The 17,926-nt window shown below is 40.4% G+C and overlaps 1 protein-coding gene across 1 annotated transcript; it reads left to right on the top strand.

Moving 5' to 3' along the window:
* Positions 1-3,897: 3,897 nt before the first annotated feature.
* Positions 3,898-16,607, top strand: MSMO1 (methylsterol monooxygenase 1). Its single transcript, XM_060778745.2, has 6 exons — positions 3,898-4,002; positions 6,812-7,119; positions 9,776-9,924; positions 10,613-10,739; positions 11,826-11,980; positions 15,633-16,607. The coding sequence occupies exons 2-6, from the start codon at positions 6,865-6,867 to the stop codon at positions 15,838-15,840; spliced, it is 894 nt and encodes a 297-aa protein (XP_060634728.2). The 5' UTR covers positions 3,898-4,002; positions 6,812-6,864; the 3' UTR covers positions 15,841-16,607.
* The last annotated feature ends 1,319 nt before the right edge of the window (positions 16,608-17,926 follow it).

A 17,926-nucleotide genomic window follows, 5' to 3' on the forward strand; every position in this document is an offset into this window, starting at 1 on the left:
GTTTGAGACTTCTTATTCATATCTACCATTTGCTCTTAATGGTAACAGTAATAAATAAGATTCCTTTTTTAAAAATTCATTTTTATTAAGGGTTTTAAAGGGTACATCTGAGAGGTTGTTAATCGTCAGCACGGAGTATATTTTAAAAGAATATAGGAATTGGGGCAGGAGAAAGAAAGAAAGAAATGATTTTTTTTTAAAGCGGGTAGAGGTACCAGGGGTAGAGTGCAGGAAGGTTAGTATTTTAATTACTGATTTCCCCCCATGTAGCTATGTTAGTACATGGGGGGGGGGGGGGGATCAGTAATTAAAATGCTAACCTTCCTGCACTCAACCCCTGGTACCTCTACCCACTTTTTTCTTTTTTAAATTTATTATTATTTTTAATTCCTGTTTGGCTGGCCGAATTCAGTTAAAATGATGCAATTATATCTATTCCTTTGAATATGGGCTAGAGCAGGCATGGGCAAACTTTCTAAGTTGGGGGCCCCATGGCAGGCCAGAGCCGGGTGAGTGAGCTGGGAGGGAGGCAGTTCTCCCCAATTCCCCTCTCTGCCCTTTCACCTCCTTCATCTTTTCTTTCAGAGTCAGAAAGTGAAGGAAAGACAAAACGTCTGAATGCCAAAAGTGTTGACCTTGGTCTTGGACAGGATGAAATGGTGGATGGGAGAGAAAAAGTATATCCATTAGACCCCATATTGCCTACTCCTGATATAGAATCCTAGAACTGGAAGAGACCCCCCAAGGGCCAACCAGTCCAACTCCCTGCCATGCAAGAATCAAACTATCAAAGCACTCCCAATAGACCTTCTCAGCCATAAAGCCTCCAGAGAAGGAGACTCTATCACACTCTGAGGCAACCTATGCCATTCTCCAACAGCTCTTACTCTCTGGAAGTTCTTCCTAATCTTTTCAGTCAGATCTCTTTCTGTGCCATTTGAAACCATTGCTCCCTTGTGCCATGGTCTCTAGAGCAGCAGAAAATCGATTTTCCCTCCCTCGTCCTCAATGCTTTTAAATCTTGAAACATGGTTCTCATGTTCCCTTTCTAAATTCTCCCAGCTTCTTCCAGGAGCAAGGAAAAAGAGAAGGAAGGAAGAAAAGGAGCAAAGGAGGAAAGAGAAGGAAGGAAAGACAAAAAGGGAGGAAGCAGAAAAAGAGGGAAGGAGGGAGGAAAGGGTGGAAGGGAAGGAGGGAGAGAATAAAGGGAGGGAAGGAGGAAGGTAAGAGAGAAGGGAGGAATTCAGCAGTCATATACATGCTTGTACAGGTGAGAAAGAGTTAAAAGTTTGAGAGTTCCAATAGGGCTACAGGATGCCCTCCAAGTATCCCAATTTGGCAAGGACAGTCTAAATTAATACTATCATCCCACTTTTCAGTAGTTTTTATAATGTTCCAATTTTTCTCTTGTCCACCCACTTTTCCCCTTCTTTCCTTGGGTTACCTCAATTGCTGCAAACTAACTTTTTTTTACAAAATAGGTTGTACTCAACTGAGAAGAGGGCAGAGGAGGGGGTATAATCTTGCCCTTCTCAGTAGACTCAGGCTAAGGCAAACCGCAGCACCTTCCTGGGTGGTGTGTCTTTCCACATTAATAATTTTTGTCATCATAACCAAAGTGATGTTGCTTGATTACATGCAATTTGGCTTTCATTTGTGAAATGTCAGGGAGCATGTTGCAGTTTAATTTCCACTTCTTTTGTAAGAATGAGAACTGCTCTGGATATCCCTTATTTGCAGGAGTTGGGAGCACACCTCCAAACAGAAAAGCAGTTGTCAGAAGATGATGTGTTAACAGGAGTTGCAGTGAGCCCTCCAGATCTGTTGGGATTTGGTTCTCGTTTTGGTGAATGTTAGAAAAGTGACTCATTGATCGCATGTATTACTAAATGGCAGTGAGGTGCGCACTGGAATTTTAGCACACCTACATTTATGTTATCACCATTTTATATGTACGATGGGAAGATCCACAGTGAGTGGGAATTATTGATCCAAAGTACACTGCTTTGCTTTGAGTACAGGCAGTCCCCAAATTACAAACATCTCACTTACAAACGACTCACAGTTAAGATCAGGGGTGAGACAACAAGAAATGAGAGAAATCTACTCCTAGGAAGGAAAATTCACTCCTGAAAGAGTTATGGGGAAAAGGTGTCTCCACCGAAGCTTTATTGCCAATCCTTGTTTCCACAACAAGCTAATTTCTTCAAAATCCAATTATCACAGGGACAGAAAGGTGAAATCTTCTGAACAGGGACACAGACAGCAAAATAAACAACATTGGAGTGTTAATCCTTCCCTATGCACAATCAGAAGTACAGTTGATGGCGATGATGGAGAGGGCCTTCTCGGTGCCCCCCCCCCCCCAAACTTTGAAACTCCCTTCCCAGGGAGATTAGGCAGGCCCCACACTATCATCCTTTCATAGGGATTTGAAAACCTGGATGTTTCAGCAAGTTTTCGTTAATTAGTCCCTAGGCCCAGTTTCCAGGTACCCAGATAGCACTCTGTCCTGCACTTAATCCATTTTTCTGGCCATATGAATTCCTGCTTGCATTATCCCATGCCCAGCCCTTTTATAGTTGCCCACATTTATTTGTAACCCTGGCCATTGGTTTTGTTGAACATCTACTGATGGAGTTAACAATGAAAAGGGTTTTAAATATTTTTTATTTTTAGTGTGCGCTAACAGATTTTTTTAGTATCTTATGATGCTTTCAGTTGTTATTTTGTCAAGTTTAATTTGCTTGTGTTATATTGTCGAATGTGGTTTATCTTGATGTAATTGTTGGTTTCTTTCCGGCAACTGAATGCTTGTCTTACATGTTGGAAACCGCCCTCAATCCCTTTGGAGAGATTGGGCAGTACACAAATAAAGTTTATATTATTATTATTTGAAACACAACAAGATGAGTCCACAGCAGACACTCTGCTGGCTGTTGAATTGGATCACATGTTGGACACTTCCCAAGTGTCTAGGACTGTGTGATGTATCGGCGAATAATGCGTGCAGATCCCAGTAAGGTGGCCTTCTGCAGCTGGCAGATAGTAATTTTGTCAACGCCGATTGTGTTTAAGTGCAGGCCAAGGTCTTTAGGCACTGTACCTAATGTGCCGATCACCACCTTTACTGGCTTGTGCCAGTTTGAAGCCATTGCTTCGCGTCCTAGTCTCCAGGGAAGCAGAAAACAAGCTTGCTCCCTCCTCCCTGTGGCTTCCTCTCACATATTTATACATGGCTATCATATCTCCTCTCAGCCTTCTCTTCTTCAGGCTAAACATGCCCAGCTCCTTAAGCCGCTCCTCATAGGGCTTGTTCTCCAGACCCTTGATCATTTTAGTCGCCCTCCTCTGGACACATTCCAGCTTGTCAATCTCTCTCTTCAATTGTGGTGCCCAGAATTGTACACAATATTCCAGGTGTGGTCCCTTCATGTTCTCTTCCCACAAAAATGTGTTGCAAAGTTTGGGAGACTTTTCAGATAGACATTTGATGTAGCAGAAGGAAAATCACACCAGCACTTGCCTATACAAGAGTTTTTGCTTGCCACACTATTCCACAGCTCTACTAATCTAATCAAACAAAGAAAGCCCTATAATTCTTAAGTTTCTTATATTCCATTTTTTTCCTAGGCCCGCCTAGGACCGAAAGAAAACATTAGGCCTCTGGTTTCCATGACAATCCTGCCTCTCAGGTAGCTTCCTCTTCTCACGTCTCCTTCTCGCCGTCACTAGACCGGCGTCGCTTCCCATTGGCTATCGGCCGAAGTCTGACTATCCTCACTCCATCCCTCCGTCCAATGGAAGGCGGCCGGGATGAGCTGGGCTCAGTCGGCCGCACGCCTGACGGTGACGAAGCGGCGCGCGGGAGCCAATCGCAGCGGCAGAGGCGGTCCTCCGCGGCCAATGAGGAGAGAGTATTTCAGAGCTCGGCCGTGAGGCGGCCGCACTTTTTGTTATTGTTGCCGCGAGGTGTGGAAGAGGGAGCCGGAGCTGGCCCAGGTGAGCCCAGGCGGGGAAGGAAGTGGGAGAGGCTGAGGGGAATCTGGCATCATTACTATCTAAGGGCCCTTCCACGCAGCCACATAACCCAGACTGTCAAGGTAGGAATCCCTCAATATCTGCTTTGAACTGGGTTATCTGAGTCCACACTGCCATATATTCCAATTCAAAGCAGATAATGTGGGGTTTTAGTCAGCTGTGTGGAAGAGGCCCGAGACATCCGTGACGTCTTAAACTTTGTATCTCAAAGGCGCTGTTGAGGAAGGCCTTTGGCCTGTTTGTTGTCATGTTGAATTTATCTGAGGGATGCATGATAGAATAAAGAAACACGTATGTGGGAGTGTTTAGCTCTTATAATTGCTGTTAATTGTTATTGATGTGCATTCAGATTTCCTGTTAATTTTGTGGCATCATTACTATCTTGATTCCTCGTCAGTTCTCCATGGTACTGAAGGCATATATAGGCTGCATCTACGCTGTATAATTAATGCATCTTGACCCCACTTTCAACTGCCACCGCTGAATGCTATGGAATCCTGGGATTTGTAGTTTGGCGAGGTCACATAGAAGGCCAGAGTGAAGAAAGAGGGGGGCAGAAGACAGTTCCATCTTGTCTCCTGTGTTTTACTAATAATATAATATATTGTGTATACATATAATATTTATAATATTATAATGTAATACAATATAATCTATATAAATAAAAATGTAATGCTCCAGGCACAGTCAGCCCATTGTATGCTAATCAAGGTGGTCAGTTGAAACATCCACACCTAGTTCCAGCAGACAAGAGTCCTTTGTCTCACCCTGGTCATTCCACAGATATATAAACCCCTTTTTCCTAGTTCCAACAGACCTCACTACCTCTGAGGATGCTTGCCATAGATGCAGGCGAAACGTCAGGAGAGAATGCCTCTAGACCATGGCCATACAGCCCGAAAAAACCCACAAAACCCAATGTAATGTTCATTTGTGGGATTAACATAACTCAAAAGCCATTGGATGAATTGAGACCAGATTTGGACACAACACACCTATCAGCAGGCCCATAGCCAGGATTTTGATTCGGGGGCGTGGGGGGCTGAGTTTACTTTTGGGGGGGGGGAGCTGAGTTTGGTTCGGAGGAGGCTCAGGATCTACCCTAGTAAACCTTTTGTATCATTATCCCAATACCCCCATTCATATGGGATATATTGAACATGGTGATCAGGTCATGATATGAATAAACATAACAGTTGAAATAATGTACCAGTAAGGCCTTCTCACGGACTACCCTGAGGCTGAAGCCCCTCAAGCCCCCCCCCCCCCCCCGGCCGGCTATCAGGCCAACAAGTGACCAGCACTCATAAAAACACTGAAAAACACAGTGGAAGGGATTTAGAAAGCCAAAAAACAAAAAAAAAATGCATTACAACACATGTGCAAAACCACACATTTACACAAACACACACATATATATACACACAAAACACATATACACATCCTGGGCCACAGCAACGCGTGTCAGGGGACGGCTAGTACTACTACTAATAATAATACAATATTATAATTATATATTTTATATTACATGTAATATTACTAATGATATTATAATATAATGGTATAGTACAATATAGTAATATATAATACTGGTATTGTACTATGGTAATAATATAATATATTGTATGTATATACATCTTGTAAGCCGCTCTGAGTCCCCTTCGGGTGAGGAATATAAATGTCATAAATAAATAATAAGGACTTGTAAAATTACAGCTCCTCTGGCACTGATCCATGGCAGTTAAAGTGGTGCCAAATTGCCTTAAATATACAGTGTAGATCAGGCATAGGCAAACTTCAGCCCTCCAGTGTTTTGGACTTCAACTCCCACAACTCCTAACAGCCTAGTGGCAGTTGAAATCCAAAAGACCTGGAGAGCCAAAGTTTTGCCCTTGCCTGGAGTAGACATACTCATGTCCATCCAGTTTTCCCCATAACATGATGCGAAGCAGGTTAAACTGGATATTAGTAAATGTTGTTGGGTTGAGAGTTGAAGCAGAGTCTCTCTACTCCTGTTCAGGCATTTTTAACGTACCATAACATGCTGTCCCTAGTTTGAATGTTTATTGGTGGGTAAAGCTCATTGATCTCGATGTTGTTTGTTAGTAAACATAATGAGGATTGTGCTTGCTAAGGCATCATACGTAGAATTGGGCCAAGATCCTATACAGTTTTAGGATAGAATAAATTTAGGGCCCCCGGTAGCTTAGTGGGTTAAACCGCTGAGTTGCTGAACTTGCTGGCTGGAAAAGGTAGCAGTTTGAATCCAAGAAGTGGGGTGAGCTTCCGCTGTTAGCCCCAGCTTCTGCCAACCTAGTAGTTCGAAAACATGTGATTGTGAGTAGATCAGTAGGCACTGCTTCGGCGGGAAGGTAACTGCACCATGCAGTCATGCTGGCCACATGACCTTGGATAGTTTGTCAATGTGCTGTCTAGTCAATCAACTGACACCTGTAATAAAATCATCCATTTATCTTTCATTATATAATGAAGAAGTATTCCAAGTATATTCAATGTTGTAGCTGTTCCTTCTTTTTTCATGCTGAGCCGAGCAAGAGCTTATTCCCTAATTATTTTTCTACTTATTACCTGAAGCATTGCTTCCTAGGGTGAAAAGTTGCACATTGTACTGTTCATAAAATCATAGAGTTGGAAGAGATGTGCGCCATTCAGTCCAACCCCCTGCCAAGAAGCAGGAAAATCGCATTTAAAGCAGACCAATCTCTTTTTTATGTTTTACTGATTGTTAATAATTTTTGTAATTTTGCAGATTTCTTGAGATCCTGTGGCAAAGCTGCTATTGTGATGTACTAAAACTGAAAGATGGCAACTAACGAGAGTGTCAGCATATTGAATTCTGCCTATTTGGCTGTAGAATATATAGACTCTTTCCTGCCTGAGAATCCACTGCAACAGCCATTTAAAAATGCTTGGATCTCTATGCTGAATAACTACACGAAATTCCAGATTGCAACCTGGGGATCACTTCTTATTCATGAACTTTCTTATTTTTTAATATGTTTGCCTGGATTTGTTTTTCAATTCATACCTTTTATGCAAAAGTACAAAATACAACAGGTAAGATGGAATTTGGTCTTCTGAGACATTCTAGACCTAAATAGAATGCATATGTTTATGTGGCATCGAATTGTGCCTATATGTGAGCTGCTCAGAGTCCCCTTCGGGGTGAGAAGAATGGGATATAAATATGGTAAAAACAAATAAATAAATAAATAAATCTAGTTAGTGGGTGTTGACCTGGAACTCCATAGTCTTTGAGTTGGAATCATGAGACCCACCAGATGTTGTTGAACCACATCTTCCAGCATCCAAACAATTGACAAAGGTTGTTGGAAACTACAGTCCAACAACATCTGGAGAGTTGCATGAAAACCACTCCTGCCTTAGTTTATGAATTCTGCTCCCTTCTACTATCTAACGTAATGGGTTGCCTACTGAGAAAGTCAGAGGAGAGCAATTGTATGCTCCACTCTGCTGTTATTGGGAGTTTAAAAATGAAATAATCTGACTGAATGATATTCTTGTTGCTTATAATTTCATGAATCTGGTCTGACTTATATTACAGATTATTTGGACTGGTATTTATATTTGGATATTGCTGATTTGGCTGTTCAGTATTGAAAGATGTTCATTTCTGATCCCCTAGCTTGGAAGCATACATTTAAATCATGAAAAGCTACTGCAAATTGGGCAGAGGCCATTTTTCCTTCTATACACCTGGATTTGTTCTCTTACCACCATCATTTTGACCAACTCCTCTTCTTTTTTATCTATTCTAAGAGGTTTGGAGGATTGAAAGGTGGGGAAAGAAAACTTTCCCCCTTTTAGCTCATTTTGAAAGATTTTGAGGTAGTTTGGAAGAAAAATGGCAGGGATCTGGAGGCTTTGAGAGGTTTGGAGACTGCACTTAAGGACAGCAAGATCTCTGAGGCCCTGGGCACAGTTTGCCTATCCCTGATTTAAATGAGCACCAACAGTTTCTGTTTTTACCTTTTCTGACTGTTCTCAGTAAAGTAGAAGTTCTGAATGCCTTTGTCCAGTATTAAATGCATGCTAGATGTTCTGCTGTCTGTCTACCAAGTTCCCCACCAAGGCCAGAAATAAGCTTATATTTCAGTTCTAAAGCTGTCACCAATCCCTTGAACAGAATTACATTTACGCCTGAGTTGGCATTCCAAAGCATTGTGCTGAATTGGAAATTAATGAAGAGGATCACGTGGGAGAGTCACCTGTTTACTTTGACTGGATAACTGCAAACTTTAGAGTAGTTAAATCAAGAGTTCATAGAATAATAAGGTTGGATGAGATCACACAGGCCATCTAGTTCAATCCCCTGCCGTGCAGGAAAAGCACCCCTGACAGATGGCCATCCAGCATCAGTTTAAAAGCTTTTAAGGAAGGAGCTTCCACCACATTTCGAGGCAGAGAGTTTCACTGCTGAACACCTCTTATAGTCAGGAAGTTCTTCCAAAAGTTCAGGTGGAATCTCTTTTCCTGTAGTTTGAACCCTTTGCTTTGAGTCCTAGTTTCCAGGGTGACAGAAAACAAGGTTGCTCCCTCTTATTACATTATTTCACATATTTATACAGGGCTATCGTGTCCCCTCTCAACCTTTATTTATTTTATTTCTTTCCAACATTTGTACCCCATCCTTCTCAACCCTCGGAGGGGGCCTCAGGGCAGCTTACAACAGCAACAATTCAATGCGAACACATACAGAATACATACATAATATATCACAACATTACACATTAAATAAAACCTCTTCTGCAGGCTAAACAAACCCATCTCTTTAAGATGCTTAAGTTATAAATGTGCATAAGCCAAAAGTACTTTTGGTCATTTTTAGCCATACTGTGTTCATTAAATGCATTCAAGGCCATTCATGCAATAGCTGTACAGTATGAATTAAAACCTTGCTTTGATTATTATAGTATCTCAAGTGGCAAATTGTCCAAGCAATGAGGACTGTCTCATTTTTTCTCTTCCTGATCTTTCTCCCTGGGTAATAATATGACGATATCTACTAAAAGAGGTGTTCATTTCAAGGGGATTAAAGAATCTTCTAGAATTCTGCATGATCTAGGATACAGTGGCTTGCTTTTTATTAGAACCGTGTGCCCGATTGCTTAACCATTTGCTTATGTAACCCTATTGAAATAGCATGCTTCAGACTCTAAAGGCTTAAATAATTTAAACTGAGTGCCTGTCATACTTTCCTCTTTGTAACTTTGTTTTATTACAACAAAATCATTATGTCTGGTCTTCCCACATTGCCAGAAACATATTCATATAGTATCACAAATCTATGTATCACAATCCCCACCTAATCAAGTTTAGTATGCTAATAGGCTGACACTGAGATTCATATCGAAAATTGGCTAAAACATTGAGAATTCCAGGTAGCAGTGAATCTACGTTTTACCATACCACTTGAGTTTCACTAACTAATAGTTTTGCTTAGTTTCCCTAGGCAAATCTGTATTATTGGAAAATATTAGGTGAAAGTGATCCAAATAATACAACTGACATGTCTCACTCTTCAACAACACTTTCAAAATCTTAAGCCACATAACTTGCTGGGGCTGATGGGAGTTGTTAGGAAAATGCAGTTTAAACTAAAACTATATCTTATCCTTCATATATTCATATCTTGACATACTATATTTACCTATAAAATACAGATAATTTAAATACTTTTTGTTGCTTACAGGATAAACCAGAAACATGGGAAAGACAGTGGAAATGTTTCAAAACGCTTATGTTCAATCACTTTTTCATTCAGCTGCCCCTGATATGTGGCACCTATTATTTCACAGAATATTTCAATATTCCCTATGACTGGGAATCCATGCCAAAATGGTAAGTACATGAGTTCAGATTCTGCATTCTCTGTTATAGCTTCAGGCTGAATATTTGGGGGGGGGGGGGGGGGGCTTATCATGTCCTTGTCATAACAAGCTGCAAAGTTGACTTGTTTCTGGTAATCACCCAAGAGCTAGCAGTGAAAGTTTTAATTAGAGAAAACTAGCAAATAGGTTTCAGCATTTCTTACTGTAAAATCCCAAGTTTCTGTTGCATTTTAAACAAGAAAAAAGGAACACACCCTGTCAGCAGCTTTTAGTATATTTTATCATGTATATTAAGCTTTTTAAAAGTCATGTCACAGATTGCAACCCAACTACTTTATTTTTTTAAAAAAATGATGTGGGAATCAGCATGGTATAGTGGTTTGTATGTTGGACTAGGGTGCTAGAAACCAGAGATTGACTATCTACTTGACCCTAGACATTCATTGTGTGGCACACACTCACAACAATGCACAGACTTCTGCATCATTTAAAATACATTCAAAAGTTCTATATTATATCTCAAATATGCAAAGTTTATCATTCTTGCAGATTCATTTGCAAATTAATGTATTTTTTGATGGCAGTGTAGTGGTGATTTTATTACTAGAAACAGAATTAGAAAGGTGGAAAATGTGTTATGGAAGGAAGAATTACAAACTCTTGCACCTCAAGAAGTAATGCATTTTGTTCACTTAAAGGTATGTACTGCTTGCCCAGTGTTTTGGATGCGCTGTGATTGAAGATACGTGGCATTATTTTTTGCACAGACTTCTGCATCACAAGAGGATATACAAATACATCCACAAAGTGCATCATGAGTTTGTTGTATGTATTGTCATAAATTGTATTGTTAATGCTTAGTGATATGGATATATTAGGCATGTGATGTTATTTTGGGAAATAGAGAGCTTGATCAGTTTGTTTTCATTAACTTTTCAAAGTGAAATGGCTGCCCGGATTTAAAAATTGCAGTGGTGCATCTCTACCAAAGATAGAAACTAAATACAATAAAAGTTCAACATATGTGTAATTTTCACAGGGGCATATTTCTCCTTGTAAATAAGTTATAGCTAGAAAAAACCAACAGAGAAAAACTTTCGGATTAAAGTTAAAGCTTCCCCCTGACATTAAGTCTAGTCGTGTCTGACTCTGGGGGTGGTGCTCATGTCTATTTCTAAGACGAAGAGCCGGCGTTGTCCATAGTCATCTCCAAAGTCATGTGGCCAGCATGACTGCATGGAGCACTTTTACCTTCCTGCAGAAGCAGTACCTATTGATCTACTCACATTTGCATGTTTTCAAACTGCTAGGTTGGCAGAAGCTGGGGCTAACACTAGGAGCTCACCCCACTCCACGGATTTGAACCGCCAACCTTTCGGTCAGCAAGTTCAGCAGCTCAGTGGTTTAACCCACTGTGCCACCAAAGGGTTACTTTCAGATTACTAACTTTAAAATTATATCTGATTCTGATTATCCATCTTAAGCAAAAGAAGTTGCCCTATAGGAGGTCAGACTATTTGTCATCCTTCTATTTTGAACTCACTGCAGAGTTTATAAAATGGGAATTCAATCAACCTCTTTTCCTTAAACAGAAACCTCTCTTTTTAAATATATCACGTATTCAGTGAATTGTCTCCTCATTATTTTCCAGAGATTTCTTATTTTGTTTTCTAAAACTGAAAGTAATCATTGCTCTATATTGCCAGTTGATTTTATAATATTCTAAGAGTAGAATGATTAACATTCTCAAATCCTGGTTCAAGTTCTTTACAGGAAAGAAAAGACAGAGTAAATTGAGTTTAATTCCATCTCTAAATGAGAAAAAAAACTCTCATAGAGCAGCTGGGTCACACATGGTTGTATGTGATACAGTGCCTAGTGAATATCAATTATTTCCCTCTTTCTCTTTAGGCTCCATTTGGAATGCAAGCTGAATATGCACATCCTCTAGAAACCCTTATCCTTGGGGCTGGGTTTTTCATTGGAATAATGGTCTTTTGTAACCATGTGATGCTTTTGTGGGCATGGGTAATTTGCCGCTTGATGGAGACCATAGATGTCCACAGGTAAATCGCATTTTTTTTTCTCCAGTAATATGCTTTTGTCACACTCAGAATTGCACAGTATTATCTATCAACATCTACATTATATGCTTAAGAAGTTCCCTTAAATACTTCCTTTACATTTCTAAAAGTCTGAATTTAGACTGGGACCACCATTCCTATGTAGTAGTAAGTTTATCGCTTTTAATGATACATATGATTAAAAGGTTTTAGGATTATACCACACAGTCTGTATGTGTGTGTCTTCAAGTTGCCTGTCAGCTTATGACAACCCCATGGAGTCCATAGGGTTTTCTTCGGCAAGCAGTACTTAGAGGTATTTCTGCCAGTTCCTTTCTATAGAATAGTTCTTTAAAGTATCAGTGAGTTCTGTCTTTTAGAGATTTTGTAAAATAAACACAATTAAAATAGTCTGAGAATTGTACATGCTTACACTTTTATTTCTCTTTTGGCTTTACAAAGACACTGAATACCTTTCCCAATTAAAATAGCTAGGGCATGAAAGTATTTAATTATGACTGACAACCTGACCAGTTACCACACCTACCTGTGCAGTGAAAACAGAAAGAAACAATTTTGACCATTTACCACACCTACCTGTGCAGTGAAAACAGAAAAACAATTTTGAAGACCTTCATTAACCATATTTCCCAGATGCCAATTTGTAATTAATCTGAGGCTTTGATACACTTGGTTCCCAGGCCAACTAAAGCTCAAGGGCCTGTCAATATGAAATGGTGTTACTGGTGCACCTAAACAATGGTTTGTTGATCACATGAAGGTGTTTTGGTGGGATGCAGCAATAAAATTCAAGGCAAAGGGAAAGTTAGCTCAATGTGTTGTCGAAAGTTTTTGTGGCTGGAATCACTGAGTTGCTATGAGTTTTCCAGGCTGTATAGCCATGTTCCAGAAGCATTCCCTCCAGATGTTTCGCCCACATCTATGGCAGGCATCCTCAGAAGTTTTGAGTTCTGTTGGAAACTAGCCAAGTGAGCTTTATATATATCTGTGGAATGTCCAGAGTGGGAGAACGAGCTCGTGTCTGCTTGACGCATATGTGAATGTTGCAATTGGCCACCTTGATTAGCATTGAATGGCCTTGCAGCTTCAAAGACTGGCTGATTACTGCTTGGGGGAATCTTTAGTTGGGATGTGCTAGCTGGCCCTAATCGTTTCATGTCTGAAATTCCCCTTAGTGTTGTGTTTATTTACTGTCCTGATTTTAGAGTTTTTAAATACTAGTAGCCAGATTTTGTTCATTTTCATGTTTTCCTCCTTTTTGTTGACATTATCTACATACTTGTGGATTTCAGTGGCTTCCCTGTGTAGTTTGACATGGTGGTTTTTAGAGTGGTCCAACATTTCTGTGTTCTCAAATAATATGCTGTTTCCAGGTTGGTTCATCAGGTGCTCTGCTATGAACAAAATCTGGCTACCAGGACAGTAAATACAGAGGAGCAATCAGGGGAACTTCAGACATCAAACGATCAGTAGCACCTCCCAACAAAGGATTTCCTCAGGCAGGAATCAGACAGTCTTTGAAGTTGCAAGGCCATTCAATGCTAATCAAGGTGGCCAATTGCAACATTCACATATGCGTCAAGCAGACCCAAGCTCTTTCTCCCACCCTGGACATTCCACAGATATACAAACCTCACTTGCCTAGTTTCCAAGAGACCTCACAACCTCTGAGGATGCCTGCTATAGATGTGGGCGAACTGTCAGGAGAGAATGCTCTGGAACATGGCCATACAGCCCGGAAAACTCACAGCAACCCAAAGTTAGCTTAGGTTCCTTCAGATTATTAAAACAATCTTACTCCTCACTGGGATTATAATAATGAAGTAGATGATACCCCCAACAGATCAGTTTTTCCCATTCACGTGTTCAGGATAAGTTCAAAGAATATGATTTTTCCTGATTTCCCCCCCTTGTTTTGAAAAGTGCTCACACTTCCCTAGGGTGAGGAAGGAGAAATTGCCTCACTCTCACGAACAAGTTTCCTAGGAAGGAGAAATTGCCTCACTCGCACTAACAAGTTTCCTAGACATTCTGAGATAAAGATCTTATCTATCCCTACAGCATAAACTGGTTTTGCAGATCCTGCCTGAGATATTGCAGCTCCGAAAACTGCATCATTACTTTTAACTAATAATTACCCAGTAGATATGTTATGCATCTAATAAAACTACAAAACACATGGGTAAGGTTAATGTGAGGGCTAGCTATCAGTCTGTGCCAAATATAGGCCCCTATATTATTATTATTATTTAAAACGCTAAATATTTTTTAATAGTGGTCTAATTTCAAAGTTATGAAACTCACAAAGAATTAGGGCATGGTCCATCAAGTTCCTGTAAGTCATTCTTTCACTTCTGCAGTGAATTTCCTCTAAAGCAGTGTTTCTCAACCTGAAGGTCAGGACCCCTGGGGGTCGCGAGGGAGGTTTCAGAGGGGTTGCCAAAGACTATCAGAAAACACATATTTCTGCTGGTCTTATGAACCCCTTTGGCAGAGAAGGCTAAAAAGATCTCTACCTATCTTTCTCTTCCTTTTTGAAAACAGACAGTGAATCCTCTCACCATAAGCCCTCCTCCTGCTGTAATTGGCTGGCTTCTCAGCCAAAGGGAAGGCTGTTTCTGTGACTCCAAGCAGAGAGTCATTAAATCACTGTCAATTCCTCCCAAATCCCTCCAGTATTTTCTGTTGGTCATGGGATTCTGTGTGGGAAATTTGGCTCAATTCTATCATTGGTGGGGTTCAAGGGGCTCTTTGATTGTAGGTGAACTATAAATCCAAACAACTACAACTCCCAAATATCAAGGTCTATTTTCCCCAAACTCCACCAGTATTCACATTTGGGCGTATTGAGTATCCGTGCCAAGTATGTTCCAGATCTATCATTGTTTGAGTCCACAGTGCTCTCTGGAGGTAGGTGAACTACAACTCCAAAACTCAAGGTCAATGCCCATCAAACCCTTCCAGTATTTTCTGTAGGTCATTGGAATTCTGTTTGCCAAGATTGGTTCATTGGTGGAGTTCAGAATTCTCTTTGATTTTAGGTGAACTATAAATCCCAGCAACTACAACTCTCCCAAATGACAAAATCAATCCTCCCGCATCCCACCAGTATTTAAATGTAGACATATTGGGTGTTTGTGCCAGATTTGGTCCAGTGAATAAAAATACATCCTGCATATCAAATATTTAAATTACAATTCATAACAGTAGCAAAGTTACAGTTATGAAGTAGCAACAAAAATAATGTTATGGTCGGGGGGTCACCATGACATGAGGAACTGTATTAAGGGGTCGTGGCATTAGGAAGGTTGAGAACCACTGCTCTAAAGTATGCACACTGTTATCTTGGGGCAACTCTCCCTCTCTGATGGGCTTTATTTCTGAAGTGTCAACTTCAGAAGCATACTGTTCAAACTTGCGTATAATTTTTTAACTTCAAAAAATTATTTGATACAGAACCAAATTTCTCAGGTTGCAGTTCCATATTCACACTTTTAGGACTACACTGAAGTTTTTGGGATTTGCTTTTGAGGAGATGTGTCTAATATCGAATGTTGAAACTTTTAGCTGTACTTGAAATGTAAGAAGTGTCTTTGTATCTGTACTGAAAAATGTTTCATTTCTTTCTCTGTAGTGGCTACGACATTCCTCTGAATCCTATGCATTTGATACCTTTCTATGCTGGGGCTCGCTTTCATGATTTCCACCATATGAATTTCATTGGCAACTATTCTTCAACCTTCACATGGTGGGATAAACTCTTTGGTACAGACTCTCAGTATAATTCATATGCAGAAAAAGTGAAGAAACAGGAGCACGTGATGGAAAAGAAGACCAAATAAATGTTTCACTAGAAACAGAAGAGGGAGCACCACACAGATGCAAATGGCTGCCTTGTGCTTTTGGTGAAATCTGGAAGATCTAACATATGTCACAGGTTAAAGCAGAATGCTGCTTTTAACAGAAGACTAAGAGCAAGCTGCTGAATCTTGGCTCTGGGGTTGGCAAAACCATAAATAGCTGCATCTTCCTAATGGGAATACATTTTCTATTTTATATATAAGTAAAATAATATAAATAAAATAAATGAAAATAAAACAAAGATGATACGTTTGAAAGTTTGTAAGAGACAGTATTGATTGTAATGGGAAAGACTTGGTATAAATCTTTTGGATATAGATGTTCTAAAATTTGTAACTGGTTTTGCCAGTTTTCTAAACCACGAATAGCTGCGTAAAGCTTTCTTGGGAGCAAAACTACTGGAAGATCAGCTTTGGAGAGAAAAAAGGCACAGCTTAATTTAAAAGCTTTTCCAGTCAAATGTACGTATTTTAGATTTGAAAGAATAAACATTTTTCCATGATCTACAGCAGAAGGCTTTTTACTCTATTTTACTGATTCTGCTTTGTTAGTATACTTAGTACTATACACATCTGTTTGCAAACTACTGAATTATTGCTATATTTTGCACTTGTGGTTGGCAGAGAAATGTAGAGATTATCAACTTTTTTATGTTTACCATGCAACAAATAAAACATACGTTGGGGTGCAACTTGTATTTCCCTTTTCTTATAACTATCAGAAAATAAAGATAGCATTTTGTGATTAATATTTTCATATACAGTGATTCTGTAGTAGCTCTGTTTATACGTGGTTTCTTAAAGATTATGGGTTATTTCATAGTTGCGCAAGCAAACATGGATTGAGAAAGCTTGTTCAGTTCAATTTGTTTAGTCTGGTGAATAAACTGAGTCATGTGTTAATCATGAAGGAACAAGGCATGGCCATGAAAACTGGACAATGGGGAGTAAACACAATAGTCACTGTAAATTCCATGTCCCTTCTCAACCTAAATCAGTGGTTTTCAACCTGTGGGTCCCCAGATGTTCAACTCCCAGAAATCTTAACACCTGGGAAACTAGCTGGTATTTCTGGGAGTTTCAGGCCAATATATCTGGGGACCCACAGGTTGAGAACCACTGATCTAAATTATGAAAGTGGTGTGACTTTGCATCCATTGGGATTGTCCCTAAATTGAAATTCCTTTGCCTACTTCAGATATTTTATATACAGTGTTCCCTCACTACTTCGCTTTTATCATACTCGCTGTTTTGTGGGTTTTGAAAATATTAATATAAAATATTTACGTCCAGTGGAGGCCAGGGACCCTGGAAGTGCAGCGGCCTGAGGCGCAGTGAGGAAGGCCTGCCTCCCTGGCCTCCACAGACCCCGGAAGTTTGGCGGCCTGAGGTGCGACGGGTAAGGCCTGTCTCCCTGGCCTGCTGCTGCCTGCGTGGCTCTGGAGGCTCTGCAGGGGTCTGTTGAGGCCAAGGAGGCAGGCAGGTGCCCTTGGGATGTGCTGGGAGGCGGGAAAGGAAGTGCAAGTAAGAAAATGATATATAAAATAATGTATAAATATTAAAATTAATATGGTGTTCCTACTTCGCAGATTTTCACTTATTGTGGGTGGTCCTGGAATGGAACCCCCGCAATAAGTGAGGGAACACTGTATACAGGCAGTCCTTGAATTACAAACACCCAACTTACTTTTTTTTAATGTCAGGAGCGACTTGAGAAACTGCAAGTCACTTCTGGTGTGAGAGAATTGGCTGTCTGCAAGGACAGGGGATGCCCGGATGTTTTACCATCCTGTGGGAGGCTTCTCTCATGTCCCCGCATGAGAAACTGGAGGTGACAGACGGGAGCTCACCCCACTCCCCGGATTTGAACTGACAACCTTTTGGTCAGCAGTCCTGCCATCACAAGGGTTTACCCCATTGTGCCACCAGGGCTCCTTAACTTACAAATGACTGGTAGTTAATAACGGGAGTGAGACAACAGGAACCGAGAGAAATCTACCCCTCAGAAGGGAAATACACTCCTGAAAGAGTCATCATGGGGAAAAGGTGTCTCTACTGAAACTACCAA

This window comes from Anolis sagrei, chromosome 5 (assembly GCF_037176765.1).
Source record: "Anolis sagrei isolate rAnoSag1 chromosome 5, rAnoSag1.mat, whole genome shotgun sequence".
Lineage (NCBI taxonomy): Eukaryota > Metazoa > Chordata > Lepidosauria > Squamata > Dactyloidae > Anolis > Anolis sagrei.

Coding starts and splice junctions, on each gene's coding strand:
- MSMO1 (XM_060778745.2), top strand. CDS start 6,865: ATGGCAACTAACGAGAGTGTCAGCATATTGAATTCTGCCTATTTGGCT. Junction 9,925..10,612: donor TGGGAATCCATGCCAAAATG/GTAAGTACATGA, acceptor GTTCACTTAAAG/GTATGTACTGCTTGCCCAGT. Junction 11,981..15,632: donor GAGACCATAGATGTCCACAG/GTAAATCGCATT, acceptor CTTTCTCTGTAG/TGGCTACGACATTCCTCTGA.